The 25,025-nt window shown below is 35.3% G+C and overlaps 1 protein-coding gene across 4 annotated transcripts in view; it reads left to right on the top strand.

Moving 5' to 3' along the window:
- The window catches only part of FSTL5 (follistatin like 5), a 309,857-nt gene that overhangs the window by 44,500 nt on the left and 240,332 nt on the right, over positions 1-25,025 (top strand). For all 4 annotated transcript variants that reach the window (XM_065837514.2, XM_071807741.1, XM_065837513.2 and 1 more), the window contains one exon: positions 4,107-4,140. In XM_065837514.2, coding sequence (XP_065693586.1) covers positions 4,107-4,140 — 34 coding nt within the window. The remainder of the gene's footprint in view (positions 1-4,106; positions 4,141-25,025) is intronic.

The raw sequence follows: 25,025 nt of genomic DNA on the forward strand, positions 1-25,025 counted from the left end.
GCTAACGTTGTTGACAAAACATATCATTTTTGAACAATGAGTTGTCAAAATGTTAGGATGTTTTAAGAGATATTGATACTATTTGTGTGTTAAGACAAAGAAAATAGCACTAGAAAAGGAGCTCTTCTACCTTGCAAATGCATTTCTATGTGTATTTAAATCAGTTTCTTTACAGAGCCTAGTTTGAGATATATTGCAAATAGTTTATAACTTATGATTTACCAGAATAGCAATTTGTGTGGTCAGCCATCCATGATCTTTTTTAGTTCATAACCGTAGCGGAATATTTGACATTTTCTCCACTTTAATCCACTGTACTTTGAAAAGTGTACATTGAATTCATTCTGCTGGACACACAAGAAAGGTTTCTTTACAGTTATAATATGTTCTGCATCGATACATTTCATGAGGCTGACACAATGTGGTGCAATGCAAAGCCATGCAACTTGTGAGATTAATTTGGCTAGAGGCTGTTGAATTCAGAACTATTTTGTAATAGAAGCAGACTAAAAAATCTTGGGATGCAAGGTTATTTGTTCTGCTTACAGATGACTCATAGCAATAGATAAGAACACAATATTGTGGTTCATGTAATCTTTCCAGTGTTATTTAGACAGCAAATATATATAATTTCTTTGGTTGTTAACAAGCGAGGTGAAAAGACTTTGTTTCCATATCATAATGTAGTACAGGAGAAAAATAACAGAAATGTGTGTAACAGCAGGTCTGTTAACTCCTCCACACCACAGTGTATGTACAAAATTAGTATGTTTTATTTAGGGCAGTGATGCTTGCACATTTACATGCTTTCTAATAGCACGTGGGTAGATTTTTTTTTTTTTTTAATTACTATTATTTTCAGGTCAACTAGCATCAAAACCCTAGCAAGTTGCATAAATGCAAGTGGAAATATCTGTCATGATGAATAGTTTTTTGTTTACCTCTCTCATGTTCCAGGACTCTGAGAGCTTTGTTTTCTCCCATCAGGAAGAACAGTTCCTATTTCCCTGAACTTAATTTTCCTAGGTTATAGGAGCTTATAGCATCTATTCACTAAAATAAGTCATTGTTTCTTAGTAGTTTTCTATATAAATTAATTAACATACATTATCTTTTAATAATAAGGAAGAATCAATATTTAAGAACTTTCAGTATAAATTTTTCTATATTTTTAAAATCTGTGTTTTCAGATGAAAAGTCTAATATTATGGCAGCCTTTCCCTAGGCAGAAGGCTAATTTCACACTTCAGAGACAGTACACCCAGTCTAATAACTGGTTAATCTTGAAATAACTTGAGTTTTATAGACTTTTCTTTATATTTGGATGCATTTTGATGCTATCAAGCATCTTGCTGGTGCAAGTCATATCACACTGAGGCTGGTCTATGATCTGCTAGCAAAGCTCTTCTTAGTAGATTGAATGGCAGCTTAAAACGAAAAACTGAGTCTTTTGAGAAAACTGAACCATGCAAAGCTACTAAAAAATCTTTAACTAAAATTAAATAAAATAAAGATATTAAAAAAATAATATCTTTAAAGAAAAGAAATTTTCAGCTTATGCCTTCTTTCCTGGAAATTGTTCGGATTTTTTTTTTTTTTTGAGTCACTGAAGTCTTAACAAATTCAATTTTTAAAAAATCCTGGTGTTTTTTTTTTTTTTTAAGTTTCTTCTGAGTCATTTTCTTTCCTCTCTTAACTTTGCAACGCTTGATGCACTCTGTTCTCCCTAAAAAGTTTTTCTCAGCCTTTTTAGTGTTTCTCTTCTCCTTTGACACCAAGATTTGATGTTCATGATTGCTTTACTGCAAGGCTACTCTGCTTTACTAATCAATGCTTGGATTAAGTCTTCAGAATCTACTTATTGTAATGTAAACAACAGAGATATAGGGTTTGCATCTTTGTTGGAAAAAATTTCAATTCTTCTAATTGCGAACAAAAGGAAGTGAAAAATGACTAGTGTGCTTCTATTGAGCTTTGTGGGACTAAACAGCGTTCATGGAACCAATAAATTGCAGTATCTGAATGCTAACATGGCTACATATTGGCTCTAGATCTTTTTTGTTGTTGTTGTTTTAAATAAGCATAGACTGCTTATTGCAAATAAAATTCCACTGAGTTTACACTGGCCTGTTGAAGACTAAGTTTCACCCTCTGACCTCTAAAGAGATATGAAAGGAAAATAAAATCTCCTTTGTAAAGACTAGAAGAAAATACCTGATAGATCTTCTTAGCCTAGTGCTGACTGCAGTTTAAATAGAAACGACAAAGGAGTTAAGCAATACTAAATCTCTTGCTTTATTTTTAGTATAGAATGAAAATCATAACACCATGAAAATCAGCTTGAGTTACTTGCAAATTCATCCTATTATATCACATCCTGTATTTCAGGAAATACCATTTAACGTTTTGAGGAAATTTTAAGCATGTATGTGAAAACACTTTACAATCTAGTACACTGTATTTTGTTTTCAATAAAGGCAGAAGTACCTTTTTTTCCCCTTTCTTTCTCTCTCTCTGTTTTTTTTTTTTTTTTTTTTAAATATCTAAACAAGCTGTTTAATGTAGTCATGGAGAAATTAGAAAATGTATTTTCCAGAGTATGTATAGGTTTTAATACAATTCTGTGTTTTGAAACAACAAGAGAAAAAACCCATTGACTTCGTTTTAGGTGATATTTTTCTGTATTACTCAGACAAAGATAGGTAATAAGTCTTATTCTAAAATTATTTGCATGATAATTGGGAAAAATGCTATCAAAAGGTATACTAATAAAAGATGTATGTATTGGTGTAGACGTTAACTTCTTTCCATAGACTTACGTGTACAATCCGGACATATTTAAGATTAAAATAATCTGATATGAGCACCATCATGGTGGAATCAGTACACTCTCTTTGTTATCAATAGGTTATAGAATGTTAAAAATACCCCTTATAAATTGCAACAAAAGTAGCAAAAGTAGAAAAAAAAAGTTATTTCCTGTTATTTTTTTTTTAAGTATCTATAATAGAAAAAGAAATTCAGAAGCATTTTTTTAGGCTATTCCAAATGCCATTTTTATGAGCATAAGCTTATAAAGAATCAAATATTTGAAGAATATCTTACAGAGCACAAAACAGAGAACATCTCCTTGAGCAACTATTGTATACAATCAAAATCTGAAATTTTGGGGACAAATTGCCACCTCAAGTAAATTCTCTTAGGTATTTCTCATCATTGAGGACACCTAGCTCAGTGTGCACTTAACACTGAATATCAGGTTATGCAGCAATTTTTTTACTATGTTCATTCTCATCTAGGTAATATGAAGATGTTTAGTGAATACTTGCAGTTATGTAATGGTATTGTACTAAGAAACTGTCAAACTTTCATGTTACATGGACTTCAGCATTTCTAAAGAAATAACTTGTCAGTCAGAAAACAAAATAAACCTAAAAATTCAATTAGGAGAGCATGCTATGGTAGCAGTTATTGCTTGAGTAGGAAATAATTCTCCAGTGTTTGCCAAGCAAACAACACGATGTGTGTCTGACAGTGAAATCAAAATGAGTAAACAGAAGACCTTCTTTGATTTCAGCATTTAAGAAACAGGTTGCTTAAAAATTAAGTTACTATGTAAACATGCCATTATTTTTTTAATTTCATTTTAAACTTCACTTTGATTTTTTAAAATTTTTTTAATTTCATTAATATGAAAAAAAGTATTTGAGAGGATTCTGGCAAAGTTTCATTCAGGATGAAACTGATGACAGCTAAGCACTGCTTACGAGGTTCTGGAAACATCTCTCCATATCACAGAATAATTTAGGCTGGCAGTGGCCCCTATGGTTACCAAATTACACCAGGTTGCACAGTCTTGGTCAGTTAAATTATGAGCATCTCCCAATACAGAGGTAAAACGAGAGACTGGACAGCCTCTCTGGAGAATGTGTTGTTCCAGTGCCAAATCATTGTGGGGACAAAAAAAAAAAAAGAAAAAAGAAAAAAGTGTATGACTTAATCTTGGGGAAGGATGAACTAGACTAAATTTATTTTGGATCTGTATGTCTATGATTTTTGTTGTAACTAATTATTGAAATAATACATTTTTCTACTTCTAATTGCAGCAGGAAAAGAATCAGGAAAGCTTCAGAAATAAAGGTAAGTGCCAATTATTTTCAAAATGTGGAGATTCTTCTAATTATCACAAATCTAACACCTGTTGTTTTTAAGAAATATCCAGACAGATTGTTTGTTGAGTGTTGGGATATTTGAAATAAGAAAAAAAAAAAAACTATCTGGGAAAGAAGGATGAAATGTAGAAAATAAATGTGTAAGCTACTATTTTTGGAACTCTTCTGGAGATGAACAAGGCTGATTGCTGTACGCTGGATGGAGTGGGCTGCATGACTTCTCAGTAAGTTTGTGACCTCGACTATGCATGCTTATTGTACTTCAATGGAACACCAGGAGTGTCACTCTAGCTTCTTCCTTTTCCACTTAGTAAATCTGTAATTGGATGTGATTCCAATTTATGCACGAATTAATCATATCCTTAGTGGGCTGTCTTGCAAAACTACTGTCAGCTGTGATTTTTACATACAATTTTTTTAATACTTTCACTGCACCTAATTCTGTGTCAGTGGCTAAGCACTACATGAAACAGGACATTCAGGTTAAAGAAGCAGCCTTGTGTCTTCAGAAACCCCAGTTGTGGCTTTCATGTTTCTTTCCAATATAAAGCCAGTTAGGAAACAGAACACTCAAATCTCTTGGTTAAAAACTTAATAAGCAACCAAAGAAAGACAAAACTGCCAACAGAGGCAAAGATTGTCTTGATATTGTAGTTGCTTTCAGAGGTAGGGCTATCAGGTACTTTAAAAAGGAAAACAAAGGGAAGGAAGCAGAAGAAAGAATACCAGTTAAATGTTGCAAAGAGAGGAGGGAATTAAGTGACAAATTAACCCCTATCTTTTTTTGTTGCCTTAGGAAGCAATGCTTAATCATATCACCTGAGTTACCTGTTCTTAATTCAGTTATTTATGTGTAACAGTACTCATTAATCTCCATTTTATTGCTTTCCCTCACACTAAGACTGTACACAGGCATCTAAACACAAACTAAATCTGATGATCTTTGGAGTTGTGTCAGAACAATTACATTGTTCATGATGATTTGATAATTTACATCATATGAAGGACCTATGGTACACCTATGGTCCTTCATTTGAAGAGTGTGCATGGTAAAAGCAACCTAAAAAAGCCCCTTCAGTTTCAAACAGTCTGTGATTTATAATTTTCTTTTTTGAGGTAATACAATATAAAGTTGAATCATCTCTAGATGCAGTGAGTATAATCATGATGTATTGTTCAAAAACCTTTCTTGATTTATGACTACATAGAAATTATATAGAAGACTGTGAGAGCTCAGATTAGATTACAGAAATGAGGTATTTGTGAATACTTTATTTTACAGAAATTACAAACTTTAAGCCTCAATCTACAAAGAATGGTGCTGAAATTGGCCATTCTTTTGGATTTTTATTATTTATTTCAGTTACATTATGCTGTTTGACACTACCTCTCCCACTTCCCCCTCGCTCAGTTGCCTGGTGTATGGTCATTATGGTATATATGCTAGGAACAAGTAAAAGTGGGAAAAAAATGAGCTAGTTGGAAGTCCCCATCATATTTATTAGCTCCTAGATTAGTTAACTAACCACAGAAACATTTTTAAAGGCTTATAAAGTATTGTCCACAACTGTTGCCAAAGCAAAGCATTGAACTCTACTTGAAAGGACAAATCCATTACCTCCAAACAGGCAGTGAAATTGGCACTCAGCTGCACAAAATTTGTTGTGATTATATCCATAACATCTCTTGAGGAAATTTTTAATCTACTAAACTTCCTGCATGCTGTGCATGTCTCTGCCTAAACTGACAATTCAACTTGGAAGATGTCAGTGGTCTGGAAGACTATTAATGCACAAGGAAGGCTTCGGAAAAATGCTTCCACAGATGTGCTTAATTGCCTAAATTTTTGGGGGGGTGTTTTGTGGTTGTTGGGGTTTTGTTTGGCCTTCTCTTTTAATATTCTTGAAATTTCTCATTTACATGTGTTCTTTTTCCGTGTCTTTGCAAACTTTGAGAAAGGTATTTTTATTTCACTTGTAACCTATGACATATGGAAAATGTTTTCTGCTTAAAATACTGGTTGGTTTGGGTGAAACAAGGCTAAATCCATGTTTTGGCATAAACATTCCTGCGTTGTGAATGAGCATCTACCCTTCACATGCAGTATCTAAATATGGTGTGCTCTGCACATGTTTTGAGATAGGTAAATTATCCCCAGGTTCTCAGGATTGGATTCTAACAATATTCCTTCCACTCTCTGCATATAGAAGTTATATATGCAGTAAAAAGACAAAAAAGTTTCCTGTGGTTCCTTAAATGTTCTGAAACTTTCAAAACCAATGTTGTCTTAATTCAAAGGACAATTGCAGCCCGTGTTCAGCATTCCTCCCAAATTAAACTCTGGAGTCTCTGACGTGCCTCATAACTTCCATTCATATCAGTATCTAAATTTATGCAGTATTTCTTTAACATTGTGTTTTTATAAGACAAGAATATTGCAGCAGAATTAAAGTCAAATTACTTTTGACTTCAGAAGGATCAAGCATCAGTAACAAGCACCATTTTGTATCTTTTATTATGTGATAAGTGCCTAACAATTTTTCATTTTATTTCATTTATTGCTATAAAATAAATCTGATTCCTATTCGTACTTTAGTGATGATTTTATTGCTTTGTAGTGTTTGTTTTTTCTCCTGACATTTTTCTGACCCACTTGTTTTTCCCATCTGTTCTTTCTGCTGTCATCTGCTAAGTCAATCACACCAAAATAGAAGCCAATACCCAAACGTGCCCTGTTCTGACACTAATCCTGTCTCCCTCTGCTCTGTGATATTCCTTTTCTTGTTTCATTTAATGGATAACAGAACTTTGTGTACACTGTTTAAGGAAACAAGCAGCACCACTTTTGTGTAAAATAATATGTTAACGTTTTACAATATTAGTGTACACTGGCAAACTTGCTCATGAGAATTTCTCCTGCATGAAAATGATCATCACCAGTGCAATATACAAATGAAATTAGTTCCACAGCATGTCTTTAACATGAAAGAAATAAAAAGGCAAACAAACACCAGCTACAAGCTTGCTAAATTGCAGTTGCTGATTTGAAGTCACAATTAGACCTTGTTTACCTCTCTTTTCCAGTGTTAACTTCTTCAGATAAACGAACATTTTATTCCAAACCTACAGTGGATAATAAAACAGATATTTTTGTGAATAGGAAATGTCTTTGGCAATATCAGACATTGTGTTGTATTTAAGCAGTGTGCAGAATTTTCTTCCCAGGTTATGCGTAATTTTGGAGACTTTCAGGTGCTTTTAATAAAGTACATTATAAACATTAAAGTGGAAATTGTTTCTAACAACATTATTCTGGAAAACTTTTATTTCTGAAGAACCAGAAGGCTGACTAGTGACACATACCAACTTTTTACCAAACTTCAAATCATCTTAATTCCTTTGCTCAAAAAAAGCATGGGTACACTGGAAATCATTATTCACAAAATATTTCAGTTAACTGGTAATGTTTCGGTTGATCATTTCCCAGACTGTCATGGTTATTTTGAATTACAGTTCATTACTTTTCTAAGAACTAAAAAATATCTTAAGTATTGAAAAGCAGTGTGTAATGTGTGTTTTCTAAAAAACAACTGCAAACCCAAAGAAAATCTACCAAAACAAAAAAGCTAAAAATCAGTTTTGAATTTAGACTCTGTGTGAGGTTGTCATTTTGCTGATACTGAACAATGAGATGACACTGTACACAACTTCTGTAACTTGGGCTATTTGTTTCAGCAACTTAAAGAACAGTTACTGAAAGATACAAAAATTGCTGCAGCTAAATTTTGGAAAACATACCATTTTCATAGCTTTTTGCAAAATGTGCATGTAAATAATTTTACTTTAGTGAAGTTCACTTCGGAGACTGATGGTATAGTATGGTGTTGAAATTTTTGCTAGCTACTATTAATCTGAGCTTTGAACGTCATAAACACCTAAAACTAAACAGAAGAATATTGACTGCCAGTATTTTAATTACAATCTGGGTTTTTAACTGTATTCAATCCCTCTCATTTTATGCTTTCCTTAATAATCTGCATGTGTAATCATTGTTGACTCACAGACCAGTTTCAAAAATATACTTGTCTGTTATTATTAACATATTGCCAGGTTCTTCTGATATCACTAACAAACATCTGTTTCTTAAATGATCTTTAGCTACAAAAAATAAAGAGCATACCATGTGGGCATCACTTGCATATCTTACTTGCTTTTATCTCCTTAAAAAGTTTGCATACCTGCACAACACTTGTGACCTTGTCTGGGATTCCAGATTGGTGTTGTAGTCTTTTTCTATACAGTGATAAATGCAAGACAAGGAGTGAGAAAAATCTTAAGAGTGTTCAAAATTGAAAGAATTTGAGGAACAAAACCAGTAAGGCCCTAATGAAAGCAATAACTCTTCAAAGTGACAGTTCATCTTGAGATACTCTCAAATGCCAGTGGGTGAACAAATGGTTATGTCTAGCCTGCAATATGATTGGCTGTTATTATTTTTGATAATGGCCAAAGCTACTTTTGTTCTGATGCAGAATACATGACATCAGTGTCTTATGTCATGTTAAACCAATTTACTATGGCAAATGCACTTTATTACTTTCTGTGATGTATCCAGGGACTCATTGCATCTGCTCAATCAAATTACTCTAAATTTGTATTTCAAGACACTTGTATTATGTCAGTACAGTTAGAATATGAACTGTAGCCCTCCTGGACTGAATTGATTAATGTTTTAGTCTGTTACACTGTAGTAATCCTTCTCTGGTAGAGTAGTATATATTAGGAAAAAAAAGAAAAAGTATTTTAGATAATATATGTAGCAGCAGGCAGGTTACTAAGTGTTTGTCCAAGAGTTTAGTTTTCATTGGAATGTAGCTACTAAATAATCTGACCTACAGTGTTCTTTGTTCTGATGTTCTTTTCCTTGTCATTATGTTCCAGTTTACCTGAGTGAATATATTTCTAAGAGCTGGTATGAGGATTGTTTGAATCAAATGTGCCAAATACAGTCCCCTTTATCCCATTCCAATCTCTTCCTAGTCAACTGGAAGTCAAACCTCTCTGTCGCTTAAGAATTGCTATACGAAATGCAGCTCTGTCTTCCACCTGAACAATTCTCCATTCCTTTTCATCTTCATGCCCCTTACAAAAGACCCACAGACACAGTGTTATTAACTGAATATTGTGGGGATTTATTTAATTATTATTATCTTGGAATGGCTTTAGCATGATTAACACTTGTAAAAATGTAATTTATTTTTCCTAGGTTCTGAATGAATTCATAGTTGGATTATGAAACACATTGAAAAGAAATAAAACTTTATTTGTGAAAGCAATTTAAATATAATAATTAATGTTACAATCTCATTTTTTAACAAACCTGAAGCTCACTGTGAGAAAGTGAAGTATGTAGGTCAGATATCAGTTTTAGCTAATATCTTTGATAACAGTGCAATTTCCCAGACTTTGAAAGTATACATTAAGAGCAAGGTTTGTGTTGTTCTATATAGCTTTGTGAGAAGGCTTTCTTACTCATTTTAAACAAAACATTAATTGATGAAGCTGAATTTCAGCTTTCAGATCAGTTAAAACAGCACAAGTAATTGTACAGTTACCTAGTCAGACTTGCTATCAGCAAGAATATTTTTGACTCACCTGTTGTCTTGAGGTAAATATTCTTTCTGTTAGTCAAGAAAGTAAGTTAAAGTCTGCCTTTTTAGTATGGTGGTGCTGAGGGATGAACAGCATCACAAAGAACATCTTGAGTCTTCTGTTAGAAATTATATCCATATTTCAGCATAGGAATTATTACTAACTTTATGCTGGTTGGCTCCAAAGTTTCTAAGTCCACTTTTGCTATGACAAGTATGTATACTAACTAGAAAAAAAAAAAAGAAAAAAAGAATAAGTCTGAAAAATTAAACAAAAATTCACAGCTATCGCTGTAATATATATGAAGAAAATTAATTGGAACAATAAGATATGTCTGTAGCTTTTCTTAAATGTACATGTCCATTATTTCTGCCATTAATCTAGAGCTGTGTGAGAGGGTCATACATATCCTGATGACCACTAGAGGTACCTACTGATATGTATTACATATATAGGTACCTACTGATATATATTACATGTATAATCATAATGGAGAAAATGTGAAGAAAAAAGTATACTCCAGTTGTGTTTTAATACATTCATAATAGAATTAAATTCATGTGAGATGTATCTGACTTATTAGCAACTTTAAGAATTATATGCACAAATAATTTATTTCTTCATTTGATTTTCTTTGTGGCAGAGAAATGGACATTTGACTTCCTTTTTTTTTTCCTCACATGTAATTTTCATGCTATTTAGAAACTCGAGTGGTAAAAATCACCTGTGTCAAAATTCCAGGCAAGAACTCTTCTTTTGCAAAATAATATCTCTATACTAACATGAGATACAATGGTTATTTCTGTATGTAGTAGCATTGTAGAGGTAACAGAAGAGATTGGTATTCCTATCTAGTTTGTTTTCTTTTTTAAATTTATCCATGTCCTTCTAAAATTTAGATTATGTTTTGTTAAATTGCTAAATCTATTTCAAAGTAGACATTTTGCACTTGACTAGGGAGGGTATGTTCAGCAGTATTCATGAAGTTTCTCTCCATAGTGCATAAACACTTCCTTTGAACAGATACAGCAGAGAAGAGATTCAACACCAGCCAGGGAGGTTGAGGGATCTTCCATATTCATTCCTGTTAAGAGTCTCCTAGCTTTGAAGAAGTCACTCAAAAGATGAATGTAGAAATTTTGCTTATTTAAATTTAAATGTATTAGCAGTCTGAATTTTAATTACATGCGACCCACAAATTATTTTGACTAGCAATACAGTTTGACTAGCATTCTGATTTTTTTTCCCATGTAAATTTTCTTTAAAAGCTTCCATGTAAAAGTAGATACTATTTAACTCAACACTGCATGAAAATGTTTTGCAGAGTTTCTTGTGTTATTTCTGGTGTAGACTGAGAAGAGTTAATGAAAATAACTGTCTTTAAATTAGTCTATTCTTGTTAATAATATTGAATTTTGGAAGTTAAAAATTCATGCTAAAAACTTTATAATTTCATATATTAAGGTTCTCCTCTGTTCTTAAGACAAGACTGGCTTTCACCTTAAAGAAGAAATATTTTGAAATATGTGTTTTTTTTCAATAATACTAGCCTTGGTTTATGTTCTCCTTAAAAAGGTACACAAACCACAGATGGCTTTGTGAAGTAATTTCAATTAGCTCTTGAGCACTGAAGACTTGCACTAAATTCATAGAGAACGACATGCAATGCGAAAGTATACTTGGATTCTTATATTTACATAATATAAACATTAGTTCAGTGTCTGTAGGCTGTGTCACGTTTCTCATATGTAGTGAATTCATTTGATTACCCTAGCAATAGGAGTCTAAGAAAGGAAAATGGGTCACCCCCTGTCGAGCTGAGAGCTCTCATGGCTTTGGTGCGCTTAGGTATACTGGTTTTAAATGTTACCCACCTCCTCTGCATACCCAGCTCCTTTGCGGAACCTCAGCATTCTTGTAATGAGGAGCAAAACAGGATTTGTACCAGCACCACAGATATCTTTGTTGAGTTTGGCACATGATAGCCAGTGGGGGCAGGATATTTCACAGTACTTGTGGTGTAGAAGGCAATTGTTATGACTAAAAACAATCAAATCAGAATGATAGAGCAACTGTGTCTTGTGTTGCAGACTGTTGAAGGTAATCTTCTTATCTTAATACTTTGAAGCTTTCCTTTTAGAATAGATTCTCGAAAAGAATAGTGTATATTAGAAACTGTTATAATGCTGTTACACTAAAACTTAGATTTAATTTTTAAAAAAAGTACAGAATGTAACAGCTAAAGAATCAATGTTAAAATTTTGAGGAAAGCATTTTTTATTTTGTTTTTATTCTTCTATAGCATAACCCTTGCTTTGTCTCAGTATTATCTCAACGTAAGCTTATCTAAAAATAGTCTGCTGTTATACCTTTTTACTGAACAAAAAGGAGGCTATGATATTTATATCACTGAAGACGATATATGTAGAAATCCTTGTAAAAATCCACAGTGATCTTTACATGTTTTATAAGCATGCTTTTTAGATATGAACTTCAAAAACAATGTAGACAATAGTTCAATTAGACTGTTCATAAAGGAATATTTAAAGGAGAGGAATGGTTGTCTTGAAGGAAAAAGTGAAGTCCAGGAGGAGTGCATAACATTCAGAAGCAACAGATCACATATACTGGTATTTCAGAAATAAATTCTATTTAATTTCCATTGTTTTAAAATAGATATCTGTAAGTAGACATCTTTTAAATTCAGGTACCGTGCCACTGGTTTTTATTGTACATTTATAACACTAAAGTTTAATAGCTCTCAACGTAACTTGCAGATAGGTTTTCCGTGCTGTTTATAGGCTATAAAACACTTCTTTTAAGAACAGTTATGCAGGAAAAAACAACACATTTGTATTACACAGGAAAATTTTCCTTACTTATACCATCTGAAACAGAAGTGCTTTTTGCATTCACTGTAAATTGTTTAGAATGCTATTGATTACATTTTGGGAACATGTTTTCCCATATATCTTTTCTCTTGCAAGCAACTTAAAGGACAATCACCACTTACATAACCTTGAAAGAGGAGTCTGGTGAACATAATTTCCACTCCCAATCATTGCAGCACTGTAGATTACTCAAATGGCAGGTGAAACAATTTCAGTATTCATTCTTTGCCTTCCTTTTTCCATAGTAAGGGTTAATGCATTTTATTATCCATTAAGGTCATGTTCTGGTTTAGCCCAAGCACGCTCTTTTGCCACTGCTTCAGACACTAGAACACGATTAACAGTGTCAGATCCTGTTAATGTTTACATCATAACTGGGAGCAGATATTAAAGTGAAGTGCAAATTAAAAACTGCTAAAATGCCTGCCACTAACAATTATGGTGGGGCAGTATTAAATTTCTCATTTGTTACCAAAGGTCAGATTAATAAAGCTGCATGGCACATTATCATAAAGGGTGGGCCCAGCTGTCTGTTTTGATTATGCTTAGAAGTCTAGTGTTTCTAAGGAGACTTTGCAAGGAATGAATGCATCCATTTTAACTAGAAGTTTAAATGTGGGTAATTATTAGGCCGTTTTCTGAAGAGATCCAAATCAGAGGTTGCTGTCAATCAAATGTCTTTCTGCTTTTCAATTCACAAATATATAAAGTAGGGTTCTTTTATAAATTCCTAAGTTTTAAATACTTAAATTCTAAATAGCTCTCCAAGTACCAGAAAAACTAATTCCTTAGGCGAGTCAGCTGTAAACTAACCTGTGTCAAATATTAAAAATTGACCTATCCATATCAGTATCTATTCCAACATGACTTAAAGAAACTTTGTGGTTTTTTTTTCCCCCCTCTTCCTCTTTTTCTTGATTCAGGAACATTTCCAAGAATCTTATTAACAGAAATAATGTGTAATGAGGTTGGTTGTTTTGGTTGTGTGGTGGCTTTTGTTGTTGTTGTTTGTTTTGTTTTGTTTTCCCAGAAGATGAAGAGCAACAGTTTACTGCTCTTTTATCTACATAACAAAAATATGAAAAAAATATTCTCTATCATTATTCCTACTCTGAAGAATATGAATAAGTGAAATCCAATGGGTGTCATACAAATGAACATAATATAGCTGGTGTACTTCTCATTTGGTACTACAAAGAGGTCTAGTGGTTTAAATTTTTTGGTAAACAATCTCCAGGTTTGCTGCCAGGTAGAGAGCAATTCTTTTCCCCAGAAAATTTATACTCAACTGATCGCCATTTATGCACAACTTCTTCAGAATATAATTTCAGCACAAAGGGACACTAATGAGCTTTAAATGAGGCAAATTTTATCTCCTGAAGGTGTACGTTTTGGACCCTGTATATGTTGGCTAGCCGTAGTTCTTTCATCGATCAGAACTATAAGCAGTTTAATTCTTTAAATTAAAGATTGTAATTAATTTAAGGGTGGAGAGTCAAATTAAAAACTATCTTTACATTGCAGCTATTCAAGTGATTAGTACAAAAAGATACAATGCTTTGATTGTGCAGTTGCTTACATCTGTAGTAAATGAAGGCAATTTTCTATATTTTTTTTCTTTAAATCCACGTAAATTAACGGAAATCACAGCATCCTGTGAAGAAAAAGGAAACTACTGATTCAGCAAGAAGTTACAAATAAAGTTATTAAGATGTAGATTTGCATATATTGCTGAAGAAATTGAATGATTTTCAGTTTTATATTGAAAATGAGATTAAATATAATGGTACAAATTTCAGGGAACTGAAATAACCTTTTTGCTATAATCGGTGTTATAATTTTGAAACAACATAGGAAAACCTAAAGAAAAAAAAAAATCAGCTGTATTATGACCTGAGTAACCAAAATGTTGTAAACAAACAGATGTGTTCATTACATATCAAGGAAGGTTTTCCTAGTAGAGAGAGAGGAAAAAAATATATTACATACGACAATACTTAAACCTCATCTAACATACTGTATCTATGTCTGAATGTTCATGTTTTGTACTGAATTAAATTGAATTTAATAATGAGCAGGTACAAAGAAGTGCTACTGCAGTGATCAGACAGTATTTTATAAGTGAAAACTCAAGAACTCATCTTGTTTTGCCTATCAGAATTAAAGACTTGAAGGCATTTTGGTAAAATGCTTGAAAAGAGTATTGAAAATCCTGAGATGAAAAGTTAGCTAGATTATTATTATTTTAAACAAGAGGCAGTTCTCCTTGCATGCAGCAAGCCTGAATTAAGAGTGAAATCAGCAGCCCACTTGAAGTGCATGTACACTAATGCACGCAGTATGGGCAACAAACAAGAGGAGCTGGAAGCCATCGTGCAGCAGGAAAGCTATGACATAGTTGCCATCACAGAAACGTGGTGGGATGACTCGTATGACTGGAGTGCTGCTATGGGTGGCTACAGGCTCTTCAGAAAAGACAGGCAGGGCAGGAGAGGTGGAGGGGTGGCTTTATATGTTAGAGAGTCTCTTGACTCTGTTAAACTTGAGGTCAGTAGTGACAAGGTTGAGTGCCTGTGGACCAGAATCAGGGGCAAGTCCGACAAGGCTGATGTCCTTGTGGGTGTCTGTTATAGACCACCTGACCAGGATGATGAAGGAGATGAATTATTCTACAAGCAGCTGGCAGATGTCTCAAAATCGACAGCCCTTGTTCTTGTGGGGGACTTTAACCTGCCAGATATCTGCTGGGAGCTCAATACTGCACAGAAGAGGCAGTCTAGGAATTTCCTAGAGTGTATAGAGGACAATTTCCTTCATCAGCTGGTAAATGAGCCTACCCGGGGTAAGGCCTTGCTAGACCTACTGTTTACAAACAAAGAAGGGCTGGTGGGAGATGTAGTGGTTGGCGACCGCCTGGGGCATAGCGACCACGAAATAATAGAATTTTCAATAGTTAGAGATGCAAGGAGAGCCACCAATAAAACCTCTACACTGGACTTCCGGAGGGCAGATTTTTGCCTATTCAGAAGTCTAGTTCAGAGCATACCCTGGGAAACAATGCTTAAAAACAAGGGGGCCCAGGAGGGTTGGACATACTTCAAGCGGGAGGTTTTGAGGGCACAGGATCAGGCTATACCAGTGCGCCGAAAGGCTAGCCGACAGGGAAGACAACCGGCTTGGCTAAACAGGGAGATTTTGAAGGAAATCAGAAATAAAAAGAGAGTTTACAGACTGTGGAAAAAAGGGCTGGCTACCTATGAAGAATTTAGGAAAATAGCTAGATCGTGCAGGAAAAAAATCAGGGAAACAAAAGTGCAGTTTGAAGTTAATTTGGCCAATTCTGTTAGGGATAATAAAAAGTCCTTCTTTAAATATGTTAATAACAAAAGGAGGGGCAAGGAAAACCTCCATTCTCTACTGGACTTTGAGGGAAATATAGTTAACAAAGATGAGGAGAAAGCTGAGGTACTTAATACCTACTTTGCCTCAATATTTACCAGTCAAACAGATGGCCCTCAGGATAACTGGCCTCTGGAGATGGTTGACAGGAATAGGAAGCCAAATAGTCCCCTTGTATTCCAAGAGGAAATAGTTGGTGGCTTACTGAGCCATCTGGATCCTCATAAGTCTATGGGACCAGACGGGATCCATCCTAGGGTGATGAGGGAGCTAGCAGAAGAGCTCGCCTAGCCGCTCTCCATCATCTTCCAACAGTCTTGGCTCACTGGGGAGGTCCCAAATGATTGGAAACTGGCAAATGTTACCCCAATCCACAAAAAGGGCTGCAAAGCTGACCCTGGCAACTACAGGCCTGTCAGCCTGACCTTGGTGCCTGGCAGGGTGATGGAGCAGATCATCCTGAATGCAATCACACAGCACCTCCAGGATGGACCAGGGATCAGACCCAGCCAGCATGGGTTTAGGAGGGGCAGGTCCTGTCTGACCAACCTGATTTCCTTTTATGATCAGGTGACCCACCTAGTGGATGAGGGGAAAGCTGTAGATGTGATCTATCTAGACTTCAGCAAAGCCTTTGACACTGTCTCCCATAATATACTCCTTCAAAAGCTGATAGCCCATGGCTTGGACAAGTGCACTCTCTGCTGGGTTAAGAACTGGCTGGAGGGCCGGGCCCAGAGAGTGCTGGTAAATGGGGCTGCATCTAGCTGGCGGCCAGTCACTAGTGGTGTCCCCCAGGGGTCAGTGTTGGGTCCAGTCCTGTTTAACATCTTTATTGATGATTTAGATGAGGGGATTGAGACCACCATCAGCAAATTTGCTGATGACACCAAGTTGGGGGGCAGTGTTGACCTGCTGGAAGGCAGGAGGGCTCTGCAAAGAGATCTGGATAGACTGGAAAAATGGGCTGATTCCAATGGGATGAAGTTCAACAAGGCCAAGTGCCGGGTCCTGCACTTTGGCCACAACAACCCCCTTCAGCGCTACAGGCTGGGCACAGAGTGGCTGGAGAGCAGCCAGACAGAAAGGGACCTGGGGGTACTGATTGACAGCAAGCTCAACATGAGCCAACAGTGTGCCCAGGTGGCCAAGAAGGCCAATGGTATCCTGGCCTGTATCAAAAATAGTGTGGTCAGCAGGACAAGGGAAGTGATCCTTCCCCTGTACTCTGCATTGGTGAGGCCACACCTGGAGTATTGTGTTCAGTTCTGGGCCCCTCAGTTCAGGAGGGATATTGAGGTGCTGGAGCGGGTCCAGAGAAGAGCAACAAGACTGGTGAAGGGACTTGAGCACATGACCTATGGTGAGAGGCTGAGGGAGCTGGGGTTGTTCAGCCTGGAGAGGAGGAGGCTTAGAGGTGACCTCATTGCTCTCTATAACTACCTGAAGGGAAGTTATAGTCAGGTGGGAACTGGTCTCTTCTCCCAGGCAGTTAGCAATAGGACAAGGGGACATGGGCTTAAACTCTGCCAGGGGAAGTTTAGGCTGGATATTAGGAAGAAGTTCTTTACGGAAAGAGTGATCAGGCATTGGAATGGCCTGCCTAGGGAGGTGGTGGACTCACCGTCCCTGGAGGTTTTTAAACTGAGATTGGACATGGCTCTTAGTGCCATGATCTAGTAAATGGGCTGAAGTTGGACCAAGGGTTGGACTTGATGATCTCTGAGGTCTTTTCCAACCTAGCCAATTCTGTGATTCTGTGATTCTGTGATCTATGTGCAGATTTCTCCTCTTTGCATGAATTAATATGATAGTGCCAGATTTAAAAATAGCATCTGTGATTACATGTAAACGATAAAGTAAAATGGAATGAAACCTGTTTTAGGAGGAATTTCCCCGGTTCTGTAGAAGTAAAGAGATTTGGTGCTTTGCCAATAGACAAATTTGCTTGAGTTCATGCAAAGTGAGTCATTAATGTAAAAAAATAAACCTCAGGGAATTGCCTGAAAGATATGGTAGAAGTACAACAGCCTCTCCTTTAAACTGAAGCAAGACTTCCCTTCTCTGGAAGACTAATCTAAGTTAATCTGTTTACAGGGCAAGGCAATACGCTTCAGCTGGGATATAATAAAACCTCTGGTTTGTTTCCTTCCGTTTCCTGTGTAAAGAAACTCTATTTGCGTAAACATGGCATGGATCTTTTTCTCTAAAAGCCTTATTTTTCAGTTTTCTTTCCCACCTATGCCCCATTTTGCATAAGGTATGTCTTCATTTTTCATACGAGCTCTTTGTATCTTTGATGATTTGATATGGCAGAAAGTAATCTGTGTTCTCAGGAAAGAACATGTGTAAGGCTTTAAAATGCAGCCTCCATATCCAATGGTAAGATATGCCTTTGAACTTCCAAGGCTTTTTAGAGATTAAGTATTTGAAATCACTTCCAGCTTTATGCATGGTCCTCCAGCATGGACATCCAGCTTTCAGTTTAAGAGTCCAAAGAGGAGTGGACTTTATGGGGTAGTCTGAGTGAAAACAGTTCAGGTGAACTTGCAGTTTGGATCATTTCATTATCTGTATATAGTTTGTCATTTAACCTATGCTTCCATCATATTGAGGGCCTTGATGAATCATCAAGAAAGAATTGTATTTCATTAATTAATATTAATTCAAAGATTTTCTGGTCTTTAAGATGTTATCTGAAATCTTAATAGGATAAATTCCTACTGATTGTTAAAGAATTTTAATGTATATGATGTACGGATAATTGTCAGAAAAAGTTTGTCATACAAAATTGACAAAAAGGTTTGCACATTTTGCTTTACTGTGATACTGAAAGGATAGCCATATGGTGTCATGGCAATGGTAGTAACAAACTGTCATTCTGTGTGGCCCTGAATAACTACAAATGGAGGCATTTAGCTGTTTAAGCAACAGTTATTGATCAAAAAGCTGTTTAAAAGCATTACCAGCCTGGGAAGGAAACATAATATGACAGATTTTTGTCCATACATCTATCAGAATTTTCTTGCACAGGGATTAGATAAAAGGTAAATCCACGGTTGATAAATTCCTGGTTAATCCTTAGCTGAATAATCTAAGAGATTTGACACAAATGATTACACATCGAAACAGCATTCTATAAGCATGTGTCTTTGTATCCAAAAGCAATTGACATAGTAGGTTGCTTTTTCCTCTTCGTGCTTGCTGGACTTTGCACTATGTGGACCCCATTTGCATGTATGGTACACTAGTTATAAATTTTTGTTTTTCTAGTATTGGCTTCCTGTCTAGACTTGGTCTAAGCATAGGCTTATATTGCTATGCTGGCAATGTCTCAATACAAAAATTCTCAATAATAAGGTTCAAACTACTCTCTATTTAAATTATACAAAAAGAAGACAGATACAATTATGAATGCTGGCCTACTAGCAGTAATCAGTCAAATCTTGATGTTTTAATTATCTTATAACACCAGAGAAATCAGTGATGGCATTGCTTAAATAGAAATTTAGGAAAACGTTTTATTATCGTTCAAAAATAAATAAATCTGAGAATATTAAAGCAAGCATTTTTCTTAGCTTTATAAAAATACTACATAGAGCTGATTAAATGCAGGTTCTCAGGAGGAAGAATAAAGAATTTTAGCAAATAGAAAGGCATAGAAAAATCCCAGTTGTATTATAAGTGCCACCAAGGTTCTAATTAGCGCACACTGACTCCTCCTCATAAAATATAAAAGCTGTGATTTTGTAGCCTTAAGAATAATTGCCCACTAAAAATGCACTACAAATAGGGGAAAAACCCCAACAAAATAATATTTCTGTGCTCAACGGATCCTTTATATAGTTTGCACTTTGGTCTACTTAGCAGTAACCTGACTTTCTTTCCTGGGAAACATTAAAAATTCTTGTTACTCCTTATAATTGTCATTGACATCTCAAAATACAAACAGTGTATAGAGCTATAAGCATGATGAATGAAATAAAATTGGCAGGAGTTGTACAGCATCATAAAATCGAAAGAGAATATATTTATATTGCTACAACATTGTCTTTCTAGGGTGGTTCGATATGCTCCTGTGTAAATATAGAAATACGTGTCTATGTCCAGACATACACATGAAATGTCAGGACTGAGCCTTAAATAGAAAGGGTTTTAGTTTTGCTGGTTTTTTTTGCAAAATTAGTAGCGAATTAGTTGTGTGAAGAATGAATCTAGTCTCCCACTTGTTTACAATGGAGAACTGCACAGTTACTAAGCTCTTCAATATTTCAGTCAAAATGCAGATTAGCTTCACACTATTTTTATTATAACTTGGTAAATACAATTTAGTAGTATATCTTGACACTAAATTGATCGTCTTAGACTTTTTGTATTCTCTTATACCTCATTGAAACATTTGTTATCTTTACATCTGGAGATAAAACCCCTGTAAAACAGAGGGGGATTTCACATGTTTTCACATGATCTACGCTTCTTTACATGTTTATCTAATGAAATCATAATGCTGTGCAGGTACTTGCTGTTTTCTACTGAAGTTTAAAAACTGAGTTCCAGTGTAGGAAAAAATAAATCAGAAGCTTAAGTTAGGTGCTTAAGGCAGGCAGTGTAAGTATTTTCTGTATCTAGCACTAGTATAAGGGCAGACAAAAAACATGCTAAAACCAGTATTAAAGTGTTTTTCCATGGACAACTTGATAATGATGCTTAATGCAGAAATCTGTCTGCATGGCAAAGATCGCTTTAAATTATATATTGGCATGGATGCTGGTAATAATATAGATAATTTTGCACATAGCTGGTCATTATTTAGACTGTTCATATATTTGAAATAGGCCTGGCTGGATAAAGCCCTGAGCAACCTGGTGTGACCTCCTATCTGACCCTGCCTTGAGCAGGAGGATGGACTAGAGACCTCATAAGGTCCCTTTCAGCCTGAATTACTTATGACTCCCGATTCTTTGTTCTGTTCATTTCTAGCTTTGCTTAGAAACAGGATTAGCTTAACAGAGACCACTGTAAGCATCAATGATGCAGAGAAAAATCTTACAAAGTTACTCAATAATAAATTTTCACAGGCTCATACGTTTTGATGGATGGAAAAATGTTTCAACAACTTTTAAGTAAACAGCAAATATGTTTGACCATACCGAATGCAATTTTAAAAAGTGACTGTTACGCATATTGAATGGCTGTGTTCTTAGAACACATTTCAGATCTCTGCAGTAGGGGTTTAAATATTTGCTTTTAAAAATAATTCCGTGTAAAAGAAAAACTATTGTTGAAACGTGACATTTCATTCTATTGAAGTAAGTGGTCAGGTTGCCTTTATGTAACAATAAAAGCAATGTCATGACGTGTCACAACGATGAGCTCTATCAACTAACAAGCTTTTAGGTTTTAGGTAATGTCTTTGTACAAACTCTGTGTATGGGCTCTCTTTCCAGAAGACCAGTACTCAGCTTGTTTCCTGTCTTTTCTGATCTTTCTGTTCTTTGCCTTCAAATGAAGGTAATGTTAAATAAATTAAAAACCCCAAACAAATGAGCAAAAAAACTTCATCATCTCCATATCTGGTCCAAATGATTTTCCCTTGATGTGCCTGCATAAAAGCATTGTCAAGTAAAATAAGTACATTAGTAGACAATGAACTTAAGGATTTGTCATTGTACCCATACGGTAACTTAGAGTAGACAGGAATAGAATTTTCTAGAGGCACAGCAATGGAACCATTTGTTTCTCAAAATCTTCAATCACAGATATTTCAACAATGTAGGGATTGTTGTTTGTTTAAAATATGTTTCTGTTTGTATTTTCTCCTCATTATTGAAGTAAATGAATGTGGAAGATTTTTTTTCTTTTTTTTTTTTTTTTTTTTGGTGCAAATTGCATCACACAAATTTTAAATTTCTGATGGCAGGTGATGATATTACTGTAATGAATGGGAAAAAAGGTGTTAGTCTTTGATTAGAACAAAAAAGATTTTTGGAAAAGGTTTCAAGCGGTTAGTTCAAGTTTGTCTTGAAGTATCTCTTTATTTCCTGCTTGTGGTCAGTAAAGAATGCTCAGAAAGAGAATATTTACCCAGAACAGAAGTGAGAACCTAAAACAAAGCATTTCTTGTAAACCTTTAATAGGCTTTAAATGCATATTTTAGACGCCCATTTGAAGTTATTATATAACCTACTGCAAGTGTAATAAAAATAGCAGGAAATTCTCTTCCTTTCCCCATTAATTTCATTCTTTCCACTCCAATTTGAAGTTTTGGATTAGAGAAGATTTGGAATTGTAATGTAGTTGAAGATTAACACATATCAGCTGAAGTATCCAGTAGCATAGATGTTTCTTAGTTTAAGTTAGTTTTTTGAGGGGCTTTTGGGAGGTAAAGCATGTCACCAAAACGTAACTGTCTTTGTGACTGTATACACTCAGCCTGGATCAATGCTCTTTAAAACTTGAACATTTTTCACATACCTGTATATTCTAACATTCTTGGGCATACTCATTGCTTGAATATACAGGTGTGAGACCTGTTACGATCCTCTCTCCTTGCTTATTAAGAAAAAAAGAGTATTTTTATGTGTCCACTTATGTTTATAAGCAGACAATTGCAAATGACATTTCTTTCTTTCTTCTCCAGGGATATATTATGAGACACGAAACCTGTTTACCTTCATTCAAGGGTTTTCTGTACTGACTGAGCCTGCCCTTTTCCACATGTCTACTTTCTTCTTCCAGTTGTGGCAATTGCTTAGAGGTTAGGGGAATCATAAATGCAAGCAAGCTACATGCTAGCCATACCAAGCATGAAGGTCAGTACTGTTTCCCACCCTGGGATTACAGTGTCCCATCAGACACCTTAGCAATGTGATCTAGTTGCTATCAGAAAAGTCAATATTTGCATTTTGTTGAATATGCATGCCCACCAGTGTTTGGAAAAAGGGCTATTTCGTATCTGTGCTTGTATGATTATCTTGTTTGCATTCACAAGATACTATCTGCAAATCCTCTAATGATTCAAAGGCAATGCCGTATGGAGTTATTTCATTATTAGGATTAATTCTTTGCTATTCTAAATTAAACAGGCTTAGAATTTTATGTACTTTAATTTCAGCTAGGTCACTGGAAGGACTACTTGAAGAAAAATATCGAAAAATGCTTTCATTCATAGAATGTTAAGTGCATACAGAGAAGCTATTTTAGTGGATGGTTATGTTTGCGTATCACTTTTCAAAGAACTCTTGAATCACACTGGTTACGGATAAATAATAGTTTACCTGTAGACAGTAGTGCAAAAGAAATTAGTGATTTTTAAATGGTCTAAAATGATCTAATCAGTGGAATTTTAATGAAAACTAATTTGAATATGAGGAATTTTTAACTGGTGCGCAATCAGGTTTTGCAGATTGTAGAGTCAAAAGGTGTTCTGTATAGGTAGAATCCTATATGTGTATATTGAGCCTGTTTTACTTCAGTGGGATTCTTAAATCAGACCACATCACTCTGAAAGCTTTGATAATGTAGAAGAAAATCCTTTTCAAAGATCCATGCAAATACCATAGCAATGCATTTACCAAACTGCTCCCTTATGCTTTGGAAGATATTGGATGGAGGTCAGTCACTTAAAAATTTGTAGCTCTTTTTACACTGATTCAATTAATAAAAATTCTCTTGCTTTCCAAATACCAGTGATAGAGACTATCATAAGACATTATGAAGTCACTTGCCAATGACGTGACTTTGCATAAAAAAAGTTCTACAATCATTAATTTGAGGTAGAAAAGGTGGGCAGTGATTAGCACAAAGATAGAGGCCAAGAAAATCCTGCCTTCTCTCAGTAAATGATGAGAACAATGCGTTTTAAAATTTTGCTTTGAAATGAATACCTGTCTGTTAAGTATCATTTTGACCGGCCAGTTTGATCATGCCTCTTGTCATCCAAGATGACATCTGTAGAAGATGGAGCTGGACATCAGAGCAACCAGGGAATGTTTGAAGATACAAGGAGGGAGACCTGGGTTCTTATGGCACCATGCTCAAAATAAGAGAGACAAGTTTGGTAAACCTTGTGGTCATACTATTTGTGACTTAATTTTTCCTTGGTGTTTGACTTACGACTTGTGAGCTTATGTAAGTTTTACATTGACAGTGTGAATCATGTCATGCATAGAAAGAAAGCTCATGGACTCATATCTTTTTACTCTGTTCTGAACATTTTGTAAGTTTAGATGATGATGCTACTTCAAGAAATAATAGATTTTCCAGTAAATAAACAAACACAGGGGAAAGCTTTTTGAGAAGTCAGTGAAAAGAAGATCCCAGGGGCTAAGTATGTTGTTATTTTCTAAATAAAAAAAAATAAACAGTAGCAGGTTATCAGCCATGAAATACAACAGCAGAAGCTACAAAGATAACATTGAATTTTAAACTGTCTATAGGATGTATATCCTCTAATTTGAAGGAGTGCTCATGTCACGTTAATATCTGGTTTTGTCAGAATTATGGAGTAGATATGTAATGCAGCCAGCTACTGAAAATGACCTTTATTGGCAGTATCTGTATGTTCTCAGTTATTAGCGGTTCCTTTTTTTTTTTTCCCAAGAGCTCTGTGAAATATAGGGTAGACCTTTCAGAAGAGGGAACTGAAATCCATATTACATCAAGTGAATTTAGTAGAGCCAAAGGAAGCCTGTGGTGAAATGAGAGGCAGAGCCCTGCCTCGTGACTCTGCTCAGCCTTCCCACACAGAGAGATGAGCAAGAAGCCTGAAATCCACATTGTGTATTCATTTAAGTGCCAATGCATATACATATGGATTTCTGAAACTTGGTCATGCCATGTATAAAACAGAAACTGAAAGCCAGTTTCAGAATGGAAAAATCAGGAATATTTTAGATGTGTAATATTCTTC

The sequence above is a fragment of the Patagioenas fasciata genome, chromosome 4 (genome assembly GCF_037038585.1).
Source record: "Patagioenas fasciata isolate bPatFas1 chromosome 4, bPatFas1.hap1, whole genome shotgun sequence".
NCBI classification, from domain to species: domain Eukaryota; kingdom Metazoa; phylum Chordata; class Aves; order Columbiformes; family Columbidae; genus Patagioenas; species Patagioenas fasciata.